This window comes from Oncorhynchus kisutch, linkage group LG30 (assembly GCF_002021735.2).
Source record: "Oncorhynchus kisutch isolate 150728-3 linkage group LG30, Okis_V2, whole genome shotgun sequence".
In the NCBI taxonomy this organism is placed as follows: Eukaryota; Metazoa; Chordata; class Actinopteri; order Salmoniformes; family Salmonidae; genus Oncorhynchus; species Oncorhynchus kisutch.
Window position 1 is genome coordinate 10,935,565 of NC_034203.2, and position 20,590 is coordinate 10,956,154.

Below are 20,590 nucleotides of genomic sequence, written 5' to 3' on the forward strand. Positions count from 1 at the left end.
TACAGTTATTCTCACTTGGAATATACTTTCCGAGGCTATCATCTATTTCTCATGCATGTACATATCCTCAAACTATCAAAAACATTAGCCATGTCAACACAAACCTCACCAGAGAGCAGCAGAGCTGTCTGAGGTTGTGCATAGGTTGCTATTGAGCTGTAATTAGGACATTTTCAGCTGACCTTTAAACTTGGCAATACTTTCTTTGTGTGTCTGTTTGGAATACAGTTGTGTCTTATAAATGTCTGTGTGCAGTACTCCAAAAACAGGGAATATTCAGAAAAACATTAAATCCACATGTCCGAGGCATCATCACATCGAAACGACTGGTTCCTGCAAAGATGCTCGGAAATGCTAGCTGTCTCATGTGCAGCAGCTAAGATGGTGAGGAACCTCCTCACGCAGTACAAAGCATGGATTTAATATACACTGCTCAAAAAAATAAAGGGAACACTAAAATAACACATCCTAGATCTGAATGAATGAAATATTCTTATTAAATACTTTTTTCTTTGCATAGTTGAATGTGCTGACAACAAAATCACACAAAAATTATCAATGGAAATCAAATTTATCAACCCATGGAGATCTGGATTTGGAGTCACACTCAAAATTAAAGTGGAAAACCACACTACAGGCTGATCCAACTTTGATGTAATGTCCTTAAAACAAGTCAAAATTAGTCTCAGTAGTGTGTGTGGCCTCCATGTGCCACGTCCCTACAACGCCTGGGCATGCTTCTGATGAGGTGGCGGATGGTCTCCTGAGGGATCTCCTCCCAGACCTGGACTAAAGCATCCGCCAACTCCTGGACAGTCTGTGATGCAACGTGGCGTTGGTGGATGGAGTGAGACGATGTCCCAGATGTGCTCAATTGGATTCAGGTCTGGGGAACGGGCGGGCCAGTCCATAGCATCAATGCCTTCCTCTTGCAGGAACTGCTGACACACTCCAGCCACATGAGGTCTAGCATTGTCTTGCATTAGGAGGAACCCAGGGCCAACCGCACCAGCATATGGTCTCACAAGGGGTCTGAGGATCTCATCTCGGTACCTAATGGCAGTCAGGCTACCTCTGGCGATCACATGGAGGGCTGTGCGGCCCCCCAAAGAAATGCCACCCCACACCATGACTGACCCACCGCCGTACCGGTCATGCTGGAGGATGTTGCAGGCAGCAGAACGTTCTCCACGGCGTCTCCAGACTGTCACGTCTGTCACATCTGCTCAGTGTGAACCTGCTTTCATCTGTGAAGAGCACAGGGAGCCAGTTGCGAATTTGCCAATCTTGGTGTTCTCTGGCAAATACCAAACGTCCTGCACGGTGTTGGGCTGTAAGCACAAACCCCACCTGTGGACGTCGGGCCCTCATACCACCCTCATGGAGTCTGTTTCTGACCGTTTGAGCAGACACATGCACATTTGTGGCCTGCTGGAGGTCATTTTGCAGGGCTCTGGCAGTGCTCCTCCAGCTCCTCCTTGCACAAATGCGGAGGTAGCGGTCTACCTGAGCCACTTGTGTGGGTTGTAGACTCCGTCTCATGCTACCACTAGAGCGAAAGCACCACCAGCATTCAAAAGTGACCAAAACATCAGCCAGGAAGCATAGGAACTGAGAAGTGGTCTGTGGTCACCACCTGCAGAACCACTCCTTTATTGGGGGTGTCTTGCTAATTGCCTATAATTTCCACCTGTTGTCTATACCATTTGCACAACATTATATGCAATTTATTGTCAATCAGTGTTGCTTCCTAAGTGGACAGTTTGATTTCACAGAAGTGTGATTGACTTGGAGTTACATTGTGTTGTTTAAGTGTTCCCTTTATTTTTTTGAGCAGTGTATTTAGGAATTTTCTCCATAAAAAAAAAATAGATCTGCAACTGGACACCATATCGAGAATGAACAAAGTATCGCCAAGACCAGGTTAGTTGAAAAATTACATGGTGGTGTTTTACTTTAGCCAAGCCGTAATGTTGACTTTAGAGTCATCACATAACGGCGTTACAAGTCGTAACTACAAGAATGTGCACCCTACCTTCTCTTGTGTCTGCTCCAAAACGACTGCTCTCTCCTTCAAAATGTGGAGGTATTTGGAAAGATGGAAGAGATATGACACTTCTGGAATATTTTGTCATTTGCACCTGCTGTATAGGCTAGCTGCATAACTCTTGACATTAATACATTTTTATTCAACACAAAACAATGAAAATTGCTCAAATAAATGTTTATACATCCATTCTTATTGCCCCAGCTAGCACATAATGTTCTGAGAACCATATGTTTCTTAGAGCTTGGTGATAGCGTGGTGGTCCTGTAATTATTTTGCATATAACCTTCCCCACACTTTCTGGGAATGGTGCAGGATAGTTGCTTGGCTTTGGAACATTCTCAGCACATTTAAGGAACTTGACAAACAAACTTTATTTTCTTGATATTTTATTAATAGTGTAAGTCATTTAGCAGATGCATTTACCCTAAGCGACTTACACTCACGCGTGCATTCATTTTATGTATGGTTGCTCCTGGGAATCAAACCCACTACCCTGGCATTAGGAGTGCTATGCGCTACCAACTGAGCTACAAATCAACATATTACTTATTACTTTAACATAAGCTTTCCTGAAATGTCAAACATTAAATGTTGGTAATGTTCTAGGAATGTTCTCCAACTGGTTTGACATTGGGAATATTCTCAAATAGTTTAGAGAGTATTAAGAAAAACAATTATTCTGTGGGAATTTTAGTACTTCAGCATAACATTTTCTACAGGTTTCCTCATGGTTCTATTTAAAGTCATGTTCTCAAATTGTTCCAAGAACGTTAAGAAACAACATTCCTCTGTTAGAATTTCAGAACTTCTGCGGAACATTTTTTACATGTTTCTTCATGGTTCTATTTAAAGTTATGTTCAGAGAACGTTAAGAAAACATTCCATAAAAAACACTATAAAACTTTAGTAATTTTCAGAGAATATTCTAAGACTGTTATTTAAAAACATATATATTCCATCCTCAGCAGCAACAAAACTCTCTATCCTCTATCTTGTTAAGTGTGTTCAGGTGTGTTGGCCAATTAGTGGGGATGGCCATCACACCTGAACACACTTAACAAGATAGAGATTAGAGAGTTTTGTTGCTGCTGAGAATGGAATATATATATATCTCTGATCTTAATGAGTGCTTGTTTCCTTTGAAATAGGGTCTGTTTGAATAGACTAAAAGGAACAGCCTTTTATGCGTAAAAAACACGTCATGCTATCTCCATCTTGGTGACTTAGTGGATTTATTCCAATGATCGAGAACAAAAGATTATAGGTTTGGATCTCACTGATACTGTGTCACAATACAAAATAAATGTATTTGCACGATTAATGCCTAAGGAAATACATTTCCATGTGTCTTATTTGTGATTGGTGTTCAAAAAAGTTAACCCAAAAAAGCTAGTAGTTTTGTTAAAAGTCGTTTTGAAACATTCAGTGAAAGTTTAAAGGAAGTTAATTAAAACCCTCCATTTAACCTATGATTTCCATTATCAGAGCTGTAATAAAACCTCATGGAACCAGGAACATTCATGGAACCAGGGTAAAACGGTCTCAGAACCTCCCTGCAACCTAAAACTAAACGTTCCCAGAACAGGCGAAATTGTCATTTCTGTTCTCAGAGAATTATTTTTTTAAACGTTCAGTTTTACCGGTCAGAAAACGTATGGCTTCATCTCCACAACCAATGTGAAACCAAAAACATACATTCCCACAACTTCCAAGGAATCAAATGTGCTAGCTGGGGCATGTCATTAGCCTACTGTGTAACAGCTTCAAATTGATTGCTGGTACTCGACTGCCCTTTCAGCATTTCATATTTTAAATTTCATATGAAAAACTCTCCAAGGATTTGATAGTGTATTGCCCTTTAAGCCTACAAGTGTAAATGCAATGCTTGCCGATGCAATGGAAATTGACCCTGTTAGCATTGTTCACAAAAGTCCAAAGGTATGTACACAACTGCGCTCCGTTTATGAGTTCATGAGTTCATTCACTTCATGACTGAAACTCACACACAATATTCGTGGGAAAGTCATCTTTACAGTAAGCACAAAAAGTGTTGCAGGCTATAATGTAACAACACACAGTTTACTGATTTGAACAGCCATTTACTGAAACCTACTTAAGTAACACGCCAAAAACACAATTAGAGCTGAAATAACAGTCTCACAGAGAAGACGTGACAGGAACAGAATAATAATGGCCCATTTGTTTCCTCTGTGTACGTGCTATTTCTTCACGTCCGACCCTTTGCCATGGTGTCTTGGTCGAAATTGCGGATCCTGTTCTTGATGTGGCTTAATTTAGCTTTCAGATAGTCACATCGTTCCTTCTTCTCCAGGAAGGCAGGGTCCTGTGAAGTCACACAGAAACACATCGTTTTGACTGCAGCTCTATCACTCCACAGCTTTCCCTCATAGCCCCAGATTTTGTTTGTGATGTATATGTGGTAAATTACAATTTCCAGAGGCCCCATTTCAAAGTGGCAGCAGTATTATTCGCATGAATGGGCAGTTATATTGAAAAAGATAATACTACCTGGGTGTTTACACAACAGTAACAATTCTAATAAATCTCAGTTGAATGTGAAAATGATTGCTGAATGATTTTTGGAATTGTCTCAGCGTGAGCGAGGAAACGTGAGAGGAATGTTAGGGACCTCTGCCCATCACTTACACTCTTTTTTTGCTCGTACTTCTTCAAAATCCGCTGGATTCTCGTCTGCTCCTACAGACAGAACAAACACCCGCAATTCAAATGGTTAAAAGGATGACAGATATTTATGTTTAAAAATAGTATCATCCAGACGTTTACATGCTATTTTTAGTGGAAACCTTTGTTCAGAACATACCTCTTATTGATCAGTGGCCGTGACAGTGAGATAACAAAAATGCGAAAATGCGAAGTGCAGTTACACTTCCAGACAGAGGAAAGTTATCGTGGTGTATCTTATCATAGTGAGATCGAAAAAAAAACGCCATCAAGCCTCCAGGCCCAGATTTAAAGTGGCAGATGAAATCACTCACCTCATGACTGTTGCCATCTTTGAGGAGTTTACCCATCATGGCATCCAGCTCTCTGAACTTCACGAGGGTCTCACTGATGTCTTTGTGAAGGTCCTTGTACTCCTGATACTGGTCGTTGAAGACAGCTTTGTATTTCTCCCTATCCTCCAAAGAGGAGATTTCTGGATACTTCCTTACGGAATAAGACAAGACACAAGACTATGATAGATAACCTACCATACCTACCATACCATCATTACACCAAGCTTAATACATTTACACGAAATACGAGCGCTCTGTCATTTTAAAAGTCACTAATGACATTGAGTTTGTCTCTCCGTATGCACCTCAGCTTAAGTGAGAGCCGGTCATCCTTGCTCAGAATCTGTCTCAGGATATTCGGCATAGGTCCTCTCACTCACATGACATAATCGGCGATGACTCTGGGCTTCTGGGCGTACCCTGTGGGGATGGCTCTGTTCCGGCTGCCTGGCTCCTCTTGCTGAAAGTCTGTGACGTGGAGGAGTTTGGTTGCCCTCATTGAGCTGTCCATCTCATCCTCAAACACAATCCTCTTGGTCTGCGGATTGGGAGATTTGGTCTGGGCCACAGGGATGGGCCTCAGATTCTCCTGAAGCCAAAGTTGAAGCATAAGGTATCATTTAGCAACTCAGAGTATATTAGCTACCAGAGCATCCAATGACACATGTACACTGTGCTGAAAGAGCGAAAGCAACCTGTCTCATTCTTACGCGATCACACATTTTTTAGATTGGTAAATTAGTCTAGCCAGCTATCTGAACTAGTAGTAATTATGGTTGAATTACTGACCGGTGGACCCACATTGATTTTGTTATAGTCACTCTCACTCTCACTCTCAGATTATATCATATTAAAAACTGTGAGAGAAAGAATCTCCACCACAGGAGGTTGGTGGCACCTTAATTGGGGAGAACGGACTTGTGGTAATGACTGGAGTGGAATCATGGGAATGGTATCAAATACATCAAACACATGGTTTGATGCCATTCCATTTGCTCCGTTCCAGCCATTATTATGAGCCGTCCTCCCCTCAGCAGCCTCCTATAATCTCCACCCCGTGGCAAAATGTGTAGAATTGCAGGAAACTAGCTGTTAACTGCACATGTGGGTACTCAGACCCTCGAGTCACTTCGACCCCTCATGATGAGTTGAGATATTTTTTTGTGGCCCCCACCCCCATCCCTGCTTTACAGTAACTGCAGCTGTGTGAAGTTATGTACCGTATGTAACTGTATGACATTGTTCAGTTTTATCTAAATAAATCATTTTAACGGTCTCCCTCCAGAGATGCAACACGTATGGTAGAGAATCATATTGTTCCGATATGTTGTCTTCAGTTGGCAAACTAAGCTTATTTGGTTACATTAGCTCAACTTAATGATGCAATCGCCGTTTTCGCTCCTCACCTTCCGACCGTGCTTATCCTATTAATGCATTATCTCTGTTGTTCTTTACCTATAGTTGGCTGCTGCGAGAACTGATCAGCTGGACTATTTAAAAACAGTAATAAACTCGGGCTGTAACAGCCAGCTGCACTGCTATATGAAACAATGGTGTCCCCATACGTATCCACATGAGTAGTTTCACTGCTGTTGTTTTGAGACCCAAGGCATTGTTGGCTCATTCCCAGGAGTAACGGTACATTCCGTGACCTCTAAGTGCTGATTAATCTGACACCATTCCCACAACAACTTCCAGACGCCAATGGGCAAGAGAAATACCATGAGTCAGGTTCCTGCTGTACTAAGTGTCATACCTCAGTCAGAGGAAAGGCCAATGCAGAGAGTATCAAATGAGATTAATACACTAAATGTACCTCACTTGAATGGTGAGATGCCTGTCTGCTAAATGACAACTCCAAAAAATAAAATTAAAAGATGATAAAGGATCAGTGAACACTGGGATTTCAACAAAAATCCAACCACCCACCTGGTTCTCAAAGAACTCCATCTCCCTGCGGGTGGCCTCGTGCCTCCACATCTTCAGACACACCAGGAAGCTGATGAGGTACATCAGCATGTTGATGAAGATGAAAGCCGTGCCAGCCATCTGGCCCCCGTCCACCCGACACAGGCTGGACATTATGGGGTTAATACCTATAGTCATGTAACACAAACCCCCACGGTTGAGGTCATTCAGGTACACGATACCAGCAGCCATGTAGAGGAGGAACAGGGCGACGTTGATGACGCCTTCAGTGAGAGGCCACCAGGGTGAGTCCAGGAGGATGGTACGGTAGTACATAGTCAGCCCTATTACCAGTAGGAGGATGGTTACAATCCACGCCACCCCAACCACCGCTATCACGAATAGGGTCATAGGTCCTTTATAGGACTTCCCCGATGTGCCATATCCATTGTTATACGCACCATTGTACAGTCCATAGGAGTTCGACCACTCACTGTCCTTATGGATGTAGGCACAGACACAGGCAAGGACCATACCGCCAAAGAGAAGTTCAAACCCAGCAAGGAGTCTCAGTAACCCAGGCCATGATTTCATATAGGAGTACTTCTGCTTGTAGACCTCCACCTTCTCAGCATAGTACTCAGCTGGATGGATACTGGTCAGCTCTGATTCCTCTGGAAGATAATGGAGTAGGTCATTGTCTATAGGAACGTCCCTCAACAAGGGCCTTTGGGAACTCTTGCTGGATGTCCCCAGTGAGTCCTGAGTGTCCCAGTACCTCCTCTCCAGTATAGGACTGACAGGTGGACTCACCCTGGTCCCATTGGGCACAATCTTGACCCCTGCGGAGCCCAGGTCAGAGTCAGCATCCCCATTGCTCCATTTCTGGAGAATACTGCCCCATGATTGGGGGAGGAGAGTTCTCAACCTGTCCTTAAGGGTCCCCTCGTCCCCATCACCCCCCACTCCTTGTACATATGGGGGAGTGCTGGATGAGTGGGCAGTGGAGTTTGCGTCATCTGAAAGGTCGTCATCTGAGGCCCTCTGAGGTGTTAGCTCTAGCGGGGCGTTGTTCAAGGAGTTTTTCTGCAAAGAGGAGTTCCCATCCACACTCTCCGGGTCTCCTCTCTTGAATATCTTATTCCAGCTTTTCATACTACGGGCTGATATCCAGTAAGGGGGCTCTGGGTTTAGTTAATCATTGAGGATGGAAGAAAGATACCATTTCCTGTCGTAGAGAACTGTGTGAATCAAAGAGGAGCACAAACACAACAGGGTTAGGCCTATCGTAATAAGGATTTAGCATTTTTGAATACGTGTGCTGTGTATTTTTTTGCTTGTAATAATGGTTGATATTGACAAACTTTTCGACCAATTAATCCTATATGACATAATTTTCTACTCACTCCCCTTTATGCTGTAGCACAGATAAGTAATATGTCAGCTGTAAATAGTGCTCCCTAAGAATATTTCATCTTAAGAAAGAAAATGACCATGGTGGAATGTTTGTGAAACACTTTTTTTCTTTACAGCATTAGGAAAGCAGCATACAATAGCTTCTCACAGGGTTCTGAGGAAAACTCATTTATCACATTGTAAAGTCAAAGTCGCTCACAACTCAAAAAAGAAGAAAACCAAATTACTTTCTGGTCCAGACCCTGCATTTTTACAGTTGGCTACTCAACACACAAGACAGAAGAGACTTAAAACGGACCTTTGGCTCCTTCACAATAAATGTACACTTAGGCTTAACGTCTCCACAAATGATCAACTTATAACTGTCAACATAAAACCTTCAAATAAAGTCTTAAATAAATCCCTTGAGGATTTTCTTTACAGTGAAAATCGGATTTATATAACATAATGTGGAAGTTAAAAAACTCCTTTAAAATGTAGGCAGCTTACCTTGTTGTGGCTAAGGGCAAGCTCCACACTGGCCAGTTATGAGTTTAGCAGACATTTGAGTGCTGTGAGGCAAAAACCCTTCTCAAAATGGATGCCTCTACAGCAGGCCCAGCCAAACCTTCTTAGGTGACTCAGTTTTGTTATTGCAGGCTGTTGAGCTGAGAGGGAAGCAGAGCTTAAACATTAAACCTGAACAGCCTTCTGTTAATGCTGCTGATTGGCTGACACCGCTAGGCTAATTTCTGTGGGAGAACAGCTATAAATATTTACATTCAAAAGCTAGAGCTTCCCAAACTTCTCTGACGCTCTGTGTATTTTACTTCAACAGGTGTTTGAATGTGTTTAAGAAGAGAACAGACGTCACATTTCCCTGTGAAAGAGTTACGTTTATATTCTGAAAAGGTTATCTCTGGTAATATAAAATACACGCTAAACATTTATCAGGGGCATCCCCTCAGTTTGATATCAATCAAATGGTATTAATCACATTACAACCACTATCTAAGATCTACAAAATAGCTTATCCCATTATCTATAATTCTATTCTATTATCATAACCTAAACAGAGCCAAGTCCGACACTAGAGGGCACCATACTCCAGTTCTGAGAGCACAACCCCAGCAGCCATGTTCCTGCCTCTCTTGCCTCTGTTTCCTCAGTCATGTACTGTATTATAAAAAGGCTTTTGACTTTCTCCGTCTGATATGAACATGGCTGGACTACAGGTCTGTCTTTACTCACTTTCAGTTTTGTCAGGTTCAGTGCCGAGCCTGAATCCCTCCGTGCCTCGATCCAAACCAGCAGCTCGCAAGACCTCACCTGTAGTGAGGAGTTTCCCTCCAGGGTTGGAATGATTTAGGAAGTGCTGATGCTGAGCGAACTAGATTTTGCTTCCCCTGGAATGCCTAGACTGATATAGAAAGTAAGGCATGACGTTTGGGCCTCATGCTCGCCTCTGTGTCTATGTTCTTCAGCATCTGCCGTGACTGTGACATTCGTCAAAACAATGGCCAGCGCCACCTGTATTGAGCCACCCATCAGTCAATCAATCCGATTCCACCCTGCACCACTCAGAGGTTGTTACATTCCACACCATTTCTGTATGGAATAAGATTTTTTATATTTTTTAAGTAATGATATCAAGATATTATCGTCTTCTCTCAACAATGCACATAGAGCAACTCCATTCCGTTGCACCTCACTGACACTCCAACTGACACTATGATGAGTGTGGATATGAGAGTGGGTTGCGCAATGACATTGTTTTATCATCCAGCTAGCTTTTCCTCCATGGTCAACGGTATTGTACAATATTAAGAATGTACCCTAAGCTCACTCGACAGCTAGCTTGAAATGTCACGAGTGGAAGGGGGAAGCAAACCGTTGGAATGTTGTCAAGGAACGTGGTCGCATGTGATAGCAAAGCAGAGGTCCCGAGTTTGAGCCAGGTATGAGCCGAATATTGCGGGGAAGTGGTACTCGTTAAGCAAAGCAACGTGACGTTTGTTCCATGTGCACATTTATATGGGGAGAAACCTCAAGGCAAGGACATCAGAAGTGAATAGCCCAAACCCCCTCACATGCAACCTCCTACCCCCTCAGTGAGCACTGTATCCCCCCACGGTCTTACCCAGCCTCAAGCCACCTCATCTAGTCCTGGCCTCTGCTGTTCAGTTGGGAACACATAGACATGGAATGCATAGAATAGATATGAATCTCTTTTCCAGGTGGCAGTGGATCGTGTCTGTTAAGTACATTGTACTTCTAGTCAGCTGCTGTTGATGTTGTGTTTTTGAGAAAGGTGAAGGTCACTTGTTCAGTTGAGAACAACGTTGAGAGCATTGCAGATAGAAATGTAACGTAGATAGAGAATGAACAGCTGGGAACTCTATTCCACATGACAGAGGATCAGATCTGTTCTTTACATTACGTTTCTCTGTAAGTGATATTATGTTTTTGCTCTAAGTGACTTCCTTTGTTTATTAAACGGTATTGGTATCTCTGACTTTGATCACTGAGAAGAGGTTGTTGTAAGGGATGACAAAACACCAATTCAGATGGCTGCGGAGTGATGCAAGTGTTCGATATTACTGTAAATGGACAATGAACAATATGCAACATTTTAAAATTGTGAGATATGATCATGGCCTTGGTTGGAGTGATTGTGAGATATGATCATGGATCTGAATCACTGGCCTTGGTTGGAGTGATTGTGAGATATGATCATGGATCTGAATCACTGGCCTTGGTTGGAGCGATTGTGCCAGATGGAGGACATGTCCAACAAACATGCACACACACAACTTCATGGCTCCGGCCCTGACGGATGGCTCATGGCACCGGAAATGGGCCTCTCCCTCTTCACAGCTAAAGGAAGCAGAGGAGCCACGGCAGCCTGCCACAGACAAGCTCATTTGTAGCGTTTCATCCTGTTTCCCTCAGACCTTCGAGTGAGCAGGATGATGGATACAGGAATGGGAGACGCTCGCTCAAAGAAACATCTCCACAGGAAGCCCCCTATACTTCTCCTCCTCCTCTGACTCACCACTGTCCGTCGAAAAAAAAAGACTGAAAATATATAGATAAATTCCTATCCTCTTTGATATCTCCAAGTGTATGCCCAACCACGTTAGTGGAAGGTGATTGGAGGAGTATTAGCATATTGCAGCTGGTAGTAGCCTCCAGGGCAGACAGGGAGTGGCAGTGGGCACATAATTCAATAAATGACTTCCTATGCCAGGGCTGATGTCCCAAACGGACCTTTTTACACTTCAAGGCCTCTGTGAGTCTTGTGTAATACCGAGGGGGGAGTGGCCACACTTATTGGGGGAAAAAAGGTGTGTCATGACCTCTCCCATGATTGGCCACTCTGTATATAATTAGCGTCAGGGGATTGTTTTATATATGTAAACATAAATAGCCTCTTTAAGCCGGGCCTGTACATTAATGGGTGTGCCCTCGTAGCCTGTCCATTTGTGACGACAGCTCATAGTTAACCTTAGAATGGGGCCTAAGCAGCCAGATGTTCTCTGGAGGTCTGTGTTTATGTTTCAATACAGACTCCGGTAATGTTTCAGGACATTCCCCTCCACAGGATTTATTTACAGGAGGAGCACACGTTTTCTGTGGCTGACACAGCACCATTCTGGCTCTCTGTCGGCACTTGGCACAGCATGTTCCAGTTTCTCTGCTCCTGGGGGCTCCACTCAAAAACAAATGTGCTCATGAGAGGATGGAGGAAACTGTCAAATATGGATTTACAGAACTGATGCCAAACACACATTCAGTTACAATTACCACATGAAATGTGTTATGATGATACCTTATTCTATCAAAAGGGAATCTGAGGTGCAGTATGTACTGTGGGTGTGGTTGTAGAGGTAGTGAGGGTGATCAGTACCACACACTTGTTTAACTTAGAAGTATTTACAGGACTATTTACACTGTCAAATACTTTTCCTTCAAAATATTAGTTATCCCAATGTTTGTCAAAAATTGGAGAGCGAAATCATAGCTGAAGATAGTCTTTAATGACCAGACGTTCTCCTCATTGGGGTACAACTGTCACCTGCAAATGAAAGAACAACATACTGTATACAGAGCACATACTATCCCCGTTTGCCATCCATTAAAGCTGGTTCATTCCACTACTACAAAATGCATTATGTGGCAGTGTACACATAATAATGGTATACTTTACTTTTTGAGTTTTCATCCTGTTTAACCCAGTTTAAACATAGTCAGATGCCAGCTTTGAGAAGTAGCATGTTATCTTTGAGAGACCTACCACTTCTTTATTATATTCAGATTATTAGCCCGAACCAGATATTATCAGCATATTAATATCAATTTCCCTCTCTCTCTTTGCAAATTTGTTGTATTTTTAGTGAGGACTCCATTTTCGGAAAACGAGGACTCTATTTTGCTGTAACAGCTATTGTAATGATGTTTCGTCAGTTAGCGTGTAGAAAAACCCTGGGGCATGTCATAAGGAAATATACCGTCTAGAACTGAGTTCTCTAGTATAATGTGAAATACAGAGAGCAATACCCTGTCTATACATTACTTTATTCTTTAGATTTCTGTAATGTTCTGAACATTGCGCCCCGCTGCATCTGCCCCTGCGTTATTACATTAGTCCCATTTGCTCTGTGACTTCCACAATGAGGTCATATTCACGGGACACCCACTCTCACTGCTTCCAAACCCCATGGGGCAAAACAGAAATCTGTCAGTAAATTAGGTATAGCTCTAATCTTTCTCTCTCTCTCTCTCTCTATTTGCTTCCTCTCTGCAAGCTGAAGTACCTCTACTCTCTGGAGAGGACATTCAAGCACCTCTGATGTCTGTTTACTGGTGCTAAACTAAGTATCACATACTAAATGCAATGTGGAGAGGGACATGGGGGTACCCCCATCTATTGACCAAATTTTCACACCATCAAAACGGTTGTTGAAGCAAAAACATAATGAAAAATATAATTCATTGTGGAGCTTTTATTTTTGGTGATGACAGATGAAGGAGTTAAATCTCAAACATACAAGGAGGGTAACCCCGGTATGCTTGGAACAGGTGAGAGCACAATGGAGTAGCCCTCCAATCATCTTGAAGGTGCAACACTGATTTAAAGAGAGACTGTACGTAATGGAGTGATATCCCTCAGTTGGAGAGGATGGTTAGAGTGTTGGGGGGGGGGGGCAGAGAAGAGTCATGCTTGATTAAATCAAGTTTTTTTTTTTAAGAAAGAAAAAGATTCACGCTTGATTAAGTCCAATTCACATCAACCTGAACATGTTATTAAACCAAGAGCTCTCTCTCTCTCTGGACAGCCTGACCGCTGGCGGACGCTTACAGGTACAAACTTGGTCGACTGGTCGGAGGAAGTCAGACTACAACGTCTAACAGACTTGCTGACCTGGTTTGTTCTCCTTACTAAAGCCATATCGTAATACAGTGATAACGTAAAAATCTTTTTTTTTAATGGGAGATCCATGACCTTTTTGAAGGAGGTCAAGGTAATGAGTATCTTGGACACCTTGGTACTGTGAACCAATTTACTGTCTATAACCATCCAAGTATTTATTTAGTACTTGTTTATATATACAGTACCAGTCGAAAGTTTGGACACACCTACTCATTCAAGGGTTTTTATTGATTTTGACTATTTTCTACATTGTAGAATATTAGAAGACATCAAAACTATGAAATAACACATATGGAATCATGTAGCAACCGAAAAATCTAAACGTATTTTAGATTGTTCGAAGTATCCACCCTTTGCCTTGATGACAGCTTTGCACAGTCTTGGCATTCTCTCAACCAGCTTCATGAGGAATGCTTTTCCAACAGTCTTGAAAGAGTTCCCACATATGCTAAGCACTTGTTGGCTGCTTTTCCTTCACTCTGCAGTTCAACTCATCCCAAACCATCTCAATTGGGTTGTGGTTGGGTGAAGGCCAGGTAATCCGATGCAGCACTCCATCACTCTCCTTCCTCGTGAAATAGCCCTTACATACCCTGGAGGTGTGTTTTGGATCATTGTCCTGTTGAAAAACAAATGATAGTCCCACTAAGCGCAAACCAGATGGGACGGCGTATCGCTGCTGAATGCTGTGGTAGCCATGCTGGTAAAGTGTGCCTTGAATTCTAGATACATCACAGACAGTGTCACCAGCAAAGCACTCCCACACCATCACACATGCAGAGATCATCCATTCACCTACTCTGCGTCTCACAAAGACATGGCGGTTGGAACCAAAAATCTCAAATTTGGATTTTCACTGATATAATGTCTATTGCTCGTGTTCCTTGGCCCAAGCAAGTCTCTTCTTATTATTGGTGTCCTTTTGTAGTGATTTCCTTGCAGTAATATTGGGGCTCCCGAGTACCGCAGTGGTATAAGGCACTGCATCAGTGCATCAGTGCAAGAGGCATCACTGCAGTCCCTCGTTCGAAACCAGGCTGCATCATATCCAGCCGTGATTGGGAGTCCCATAGGGTGGCACACAATTGGCCCAGTGTCGTCTGGGTTTGGCCGGGGTAGGCCGTCATTGTAAATAAGAATTTGTTCTTAACTGACTTGCCTAGTTAAATAATGGTAAAAAAATTACAATAATTGACCATAAATGATATAAATGATTCACACAGTCTCCTCTGAACAGTTGATATTGAAATGTGTCTCTTACTTGAACTCTGTGAAGCATTTATTTGGACTGCAATCTAAGGTGCAGGTAACTTGAACTTATCCTCTGCAGCAGAGGTAACCCTGGGTCTTCCTTTCCTGTGGCCGTCCTCATGAGAGCCAGTTTCATCATAGCGCTTGATGATTTTTGCGAATGCACTTTCAAAGTTCTTGAACTTTTCCGGATTGACTGACCCTAAACTAATGATGGACTGTCGTTTCTCTTTGTTTATTTGAGCTGTTCTTGCCAAAATATGGACTTGGTCTTTTCCCAAATAGGGCTATCTTCTGTATACCACCTCTACCTTGTCACAACACAACTGATTGATTCAAAAAGCACTAAGAACAAAATAAATTCCACAAATTAACTTTTAACAAGGCACATCAGTTAATTGAAATGCATTCCAGGTGACTACCTTATGAAGCTGGTTGAGAGAATGCCAAGAGTGTGCAAAGCTGTCATCAAGGCAAAGGGTGGCTACTTTGAAGAATCTGAAATATAAAATATATTTTATTTATTTAACACTTTTTTGGTTACTACATGATTCCATATGCGTTATTTCATAGTGTTTCTACAATGTAGAAAATAGTAAAAATCAAGAAAAACCCTGGAATGAGTAGGTGTGTCCAAACTTTTGACTGGTACTGTATATATATATATATATCATTTTAAAACAGGGAATGCATTTGTTATACAGTAACACATTACTGAAACTCTCTAGATTTACAACTATAGAAATTCTAGTTTCCTAATAAAAAAGAAATCTCAGTAAAAAAAAAAAAAAAAAACTAAAGTAGCATAAAATCTAAATGTAAATTTTCAAGCCATCCAAAAGGTTTTGCTCCATCGTCATTTTTGCACAGAACCATGCAAGGGGTGGGGTTGGTTTCTCAGTTCGGTCAGTGTAGTGTGCCTGTCGCTATTTACCAGCAGACTTCAAGCCATGCCATTATCTGAAGACCTGTGGAAGCTCTGATTTGTAGTGATGGAAAAGGTAGACTACATTTCATAGTTTTGTGTGAGCATGAGTGCACAGCATCGAGCTTGAAGTGAACTCTCTCTCTCTCTGACACATTCTCACTCGTCTTTCTCTCTGACCTACTCAGATTTTAGTGGTTTAGTAGAAGTAGAAAAAGAGGAAAAAAAGGTTTTCAAAACATTTAGAGATATTGTGTAATGGAGGCAATGTTATGCATTACATTAAGACAATTTCTTTGCGTTTTTGAAGAGGAATGTATCTGAAAAAGGAATGCAATGCTTGTATTCAGAGTGTTAACTTCATTAAAAAAACTTGCTCTGAAATTAGTAATTAAATAACCCTCTACTATTTGTACATTCAGGCACTGAAAAATCATGTCAATATGTAACTAAAAAAGATAGTCACACTCAACTTTCCCTTGGTAAGAACAAGGAAACTGAAACTTTGAAATTGGCATTCGTGTAAATTTTCCTACTCAGTAGTAATGTCATGTGCATTCCCCTTGCTCTCCTTTTGTATGACCCCCCTCCCCTCCCCCCTCCCTTTAAGTGCGTTTCAATACTGAACTGACGTCAGAGCTTTCAGAGGCCCTCTTAAACCGCCACCTTGACTTACGGGGACAACGAAGGCAAATGTCCACCGTTTTTAAGTTTCCCTCCGTGCAGACGCAGGTGTCCTCTGTCCTCCAGGCAGCCCCCCACCCCACCCAGGTGTGATAGCCAGCTCTCACCCCAGCAAACCTGAACTCAGTCAGTTTAACTATACAAGGGCTTTTACAAAAAAAGCTAACTTGAACAGCCATACAATGGCTAAAAAATAAACCATATCTCTACTTGTCTCGGTTTAAGTCATTTAGGTTGTTGTTTAGAGGATGTGTCGAAGTTTTCACTCATTCGCATTGGAGCAGTTTCCAGTTCAGTCCTGCCCTGGGAGTTCAGTCACAGCGGTGTTTGTTTTTGGATGTGAAGGCAGAGGGGGTTTAGGGGGGTTAGGGGAACGCTATGGGGCTCCAAAGGAGAAGTTGTAGTCGGGGGTGGTGCGGTTTAGGGCAGGTTCAAGGGCTAGCCGCTGTCAGAGGAGGTGTGTGGCGCCGTGGAGGGCGAGCGGCGTCGGCGGGCGGTGGAGGTCCAGGAGCGCTCTGAGCGTTCGGAGCGCTCTGAGCCCAGCGAGGCAGGCCGGAAGCGGTGCAGGAAACCGTCCAGAAATTCCTGCTGCTGCTGGGTTATGGCTTGGGAGATGAGGCAGGGCAGCGCCTGTAGGCTGCCCGTCACCGAGTCCAGCTTGTCCTCCAGCATGCCGATGCGCTTGTCTAGCTCCTCGCTGCGCTCCTGCAGCTCTGACACCAGGTCGTACATCACGTTCTGGGTCTGCAGGAGGAGGAGAGAGAGGTGGTGATGGATCTATTACGGTATACTGTATGCTAACTGAATTTACTATGTATATAAAAATGTCGTCGTTTGACAGTTGTCATAAATTGCACTAAAAAGTCAATATTGTATTCTATCAGTATTATTGGTATGGTCCATAAATTACACTCAAAGCATGTATATGTAAATACTGTATTCTATCAGTATTATTGTATGGTGCATCTTTCTGCCAAAGAGCCAAAGATAGAAATTAGCCTAGTAGCTTTGATCTCACATCAGTTGCGCATGACCCCTTATGAGGTAATAATGAACAAATGAATGAATAAATAAATACATAAATCATGTTAGGGTAAACAAGCAAACAACTAGAATCTGAATCTAAGGATCTCAATATCAGAGTTGACAGGAAAGAGAAATATATCTGGGGTAGAAGGGGTAGTAACTAGGGCAAGCACAAATTGATGGGGATCTTTTTTTATCAGCTATTTCTAAACACTCAATCACTGGAAGTGTATTCATATACAGCAGGGTTCCCCAACTGGTGTGATTTTGTTTCAGTCAAATATGATATATGTTTGTGCTACAAGCGATCAATTTGCAGTCTACAAATGATTATGTTCCCGGCACCCTAACCATCCGCTCAAGAAAAGATCGTCTCGCAGATGAATCTAGTTGATGATCCCTGATATACATATGCATTTTGGGAGTGTTCTATAAATTCCACCGGTCCTAGTTCTGGGACAATTCAGGATCAAAGATGTCTTGTCAAAACGTAGACTAATAGCCCTGCAGTTAAATTAATGAGAGAATACATATCTCTGAGCTAATTGGTCCTTTTTCATCATCATATATATCTGTCATTAACAGAATCATACGCTGAGGGAATAATCTACAAACGACTTCACTTCTGTGTGTTTAACTGAACGGGCTACTACCCAGCAAACAGGGGGCGTTCTAATGACATTAACTTCATATGGCTGCAGGGGCAGTATTGAGTAGCTTGGATGAAAAGGTGCCCATTGTAAAAGGCCAGCTCCTCAGTCTCAGTTGCTAATATATGCATATTATTATTAGTATTGGATAGAAAACACTCGAACGTTTCCAAAACTGTCAAAATATTGTCTGTGAGTATAACAGAACTGATATTGCAGGCAAAACCCTGAGGAAAAACAAAACAGGAAGTGGCTTCTATTTTGAAAACTCCATGTTCCATAGCCTCCCTTTGCTGGATTTAAAGGGATATGAACCAGATTCCTTTTCCTATCGCTTCCTCAAGGTGTCAACAGTCTTCAGACATAGTTTCAGGCTTTTATTTTGAAAAATGAGCCAGAATGATAACATTGTGTCAAGTGGCCACATGAGTTTTGCTTGCGCAACAGAATTCGGACAGCCATTTCCTTTCCCTCTCCTACTGTGAAAGACATTTGCGGTTGATATATTATCGATTATATATTTTAAAAACAACCTGAGGATTGATTATAAAAAAACGTTTGACATGTTTCTGTGGACATAATGGAAACTATTTGGAATTTCCGTCTGCGTTGTCGTGACCGCTCTTTCCTGTGGATTTCTAAACATAACGCGACAAACAAACAGAGGTATTTTGGATATAAAAATCATCTTTATGGAACAAACAGAACATTTGTTCTGTAACTGGGAGTCTCGTGAGTGAAAACATCCGAAGATCATCAAAGGTAAACGATTAATCTGATTGCTTTTCTGATTTTCGTGACCGAGCTACCTGATGCTAAGTGTACTTAATGTTTTATCGTGCGATCGATAAACTTACACAAACGCTTGGATTGCTTTTGCTGTAAAGCATAATTTCAAAATCTGACACGACAGGTGGATTAACAAAAGGCTAAGCTGTGTTTTCCTATATTGCACTTGTGATTTCATGAATATAAATATTTATAGTAATATTTATTGTATGTAGCGCTATGCTATTCAGCGGTTGTTGATTGATAACACTTATCCTGATAGGGGGATTGCAGCCATAACAGTTTAAGCGACGTTCCTATAAGGTCCCTTTAAGGGTTTTTGCGAGACATTATCCCACTGATGTTCTGAGAAGGTTCTAGGAACATTTGAACATGATGTTAACCTTGGGACTATAATAGGACTTTCAGTACAGGTTATTTTTATGTCCATTAGTGAATGTTACGTAAAGGTTCCTATTTGGTTCTGATAGGACGTTATCCATGGAACATTTAATGACCACAAGGGGACGTCGCATGATGGTCCCAACGGAATGTTCTCTGGGGACCTTTGTCTAGTTCCCTGTTGTCCCTGTAGTTACCAGGACGTCCGTGAGGACCATGTCTCAGTTTTACTATTATGTTCTCGGTACGTTGTGTCATGGTTCCCAAAACTCTCCAGGAGACCTTGACACAACATCCTAAGAATGTTCTAAAAATGGCCTCGGGGACATCCCCAGAACAAATCGGGAACTAGACAAAACCTCCAGGCGACCATGACACAACATCTCAAGAACATTTAGAACAAACTCGGGAACTAGATAAAACGGTTGTCACACCCTGATCTGTTTCACCTGTCCTTGTGCTTGTCTCCACCCCCCTCCAGGTGTCGCCCATTTTCCCCATTATCCCCTGGGTACTTATACCTGTGTTCTCTGTTTGTCTGTTTCCAGTTTGTTTTGTTTTGTCAAGCCTACCAGCATTTTTCCCTCTGTTCCTGTCTATTGATTGTTCCTGTTTTTCCAGTTTTTGACCTTTTCTGCCCGCCCTGAGCCTGCCTGACGTCCTCTACCTTTGCCCCACTACTCTGGATTACTGACCTCTGCCTGACCTGACCCTGAGCCTGCCTGCCGTCCTGTACCTTTGCCCCACTACTCTGTCTTATCAACCCCTGCCTGCCTTGATCTGTCATTTGCCTGCCACTGTTGCTGTAATAAACACTGTTACTCCAACACAGTATGCATTTGGGTCTTACCTGAAATGTGATAACCGTCAGGGGACTATGACACAATATCCCTTGAATGTCCTAAAAACGTCCTTGGGGATTTTCCCAGAACAAACCGGGAAAATAGACAAAACCTCCAGGGGAACATGACAGAACATTCTACGAACATCCCATAAACATCCTTGGGGACGTCCCCGGAACAAACTGGGAACTAGACAAAAACATCCACGAGTCAAAGA

General features: G+C 42.4%; 2 protein-coding genes across 5 annotated transcripts in view; both read right to left on the bottom strand.

The window, feature by feature from the left end:
• Positions 1 to 2,419: 2,419 nt before the first annotated feature.
• LOC109875013 (MARVEL domain-containing protein 2) lies at positions 2,420 to 10,176 on the bottom strand. Of its 3 annotated transcripts, none has more exons than XR_004206366.1 (7): positions 9,643 to 10,176; positions 8,902 to 9,059; positions 7,018 to 8,237; positions 5,469 to 5,677; positions 5,068 to 5,235; positions 4,718 to 4,768; positions 2,420 to 4,394 (listed from the first exon to the last, which is right to left on the bottom strand). XR_004206366.1 is itself a non-coding variant. In XM_020467136.2 (7 exons), exons 3-7 carry the CDS (start codon positions 8,149 to 8,151, stop codon positions 4,278 to 4,280), a joined length of 1,683 nt encoding a protein of 560 aa, XP_020322725.1. In that variant the 5' UTR covers positions 8,152 to 8,237; positions 8,902 to 9,059; positions 9,643 to 9,919; the 3' UTR covers positions 2,420 to 4,277. The 3 variants fall into 3 exon arrangements, 1 of the variants encoding a protein (XP_020322725.1); XM_020467136.2 differs by having other exon boundaries at positions 5,068 to 5,239; positions 9,643 to 9,919; XR_002252773.2 differs by lacking the exon at positions 9,643 to 10,176 and having other exon boundaries at positions 8,902 to 9,213.
• Positions 10,177 to 12,409: 2,233 nt separating this feature from the next.
• The window catches only part of LOC109875218 (small conductance calcium-activated potassium channel protein 2), a 63,853-nt gene continuing 55,672 nt past the window's right edge, over positions 12,410 to 20,590 (bottom strand). For both annotated transcript variants that reach the window (XM_031810304.1, XM_031810306.1), the window contains one exon: positions 12,410 to 17,429. In XM_031810304.1, coding sequence (XP_031666164.1) covers positions 17,124 to 17,429 — 306 coding nt within the window. In that variant the 3' untranslated portion in view covers positions 12,410 to 17,123. The remainder of the gene's footprint in view (positions 17,430 to 20,590) is intronic.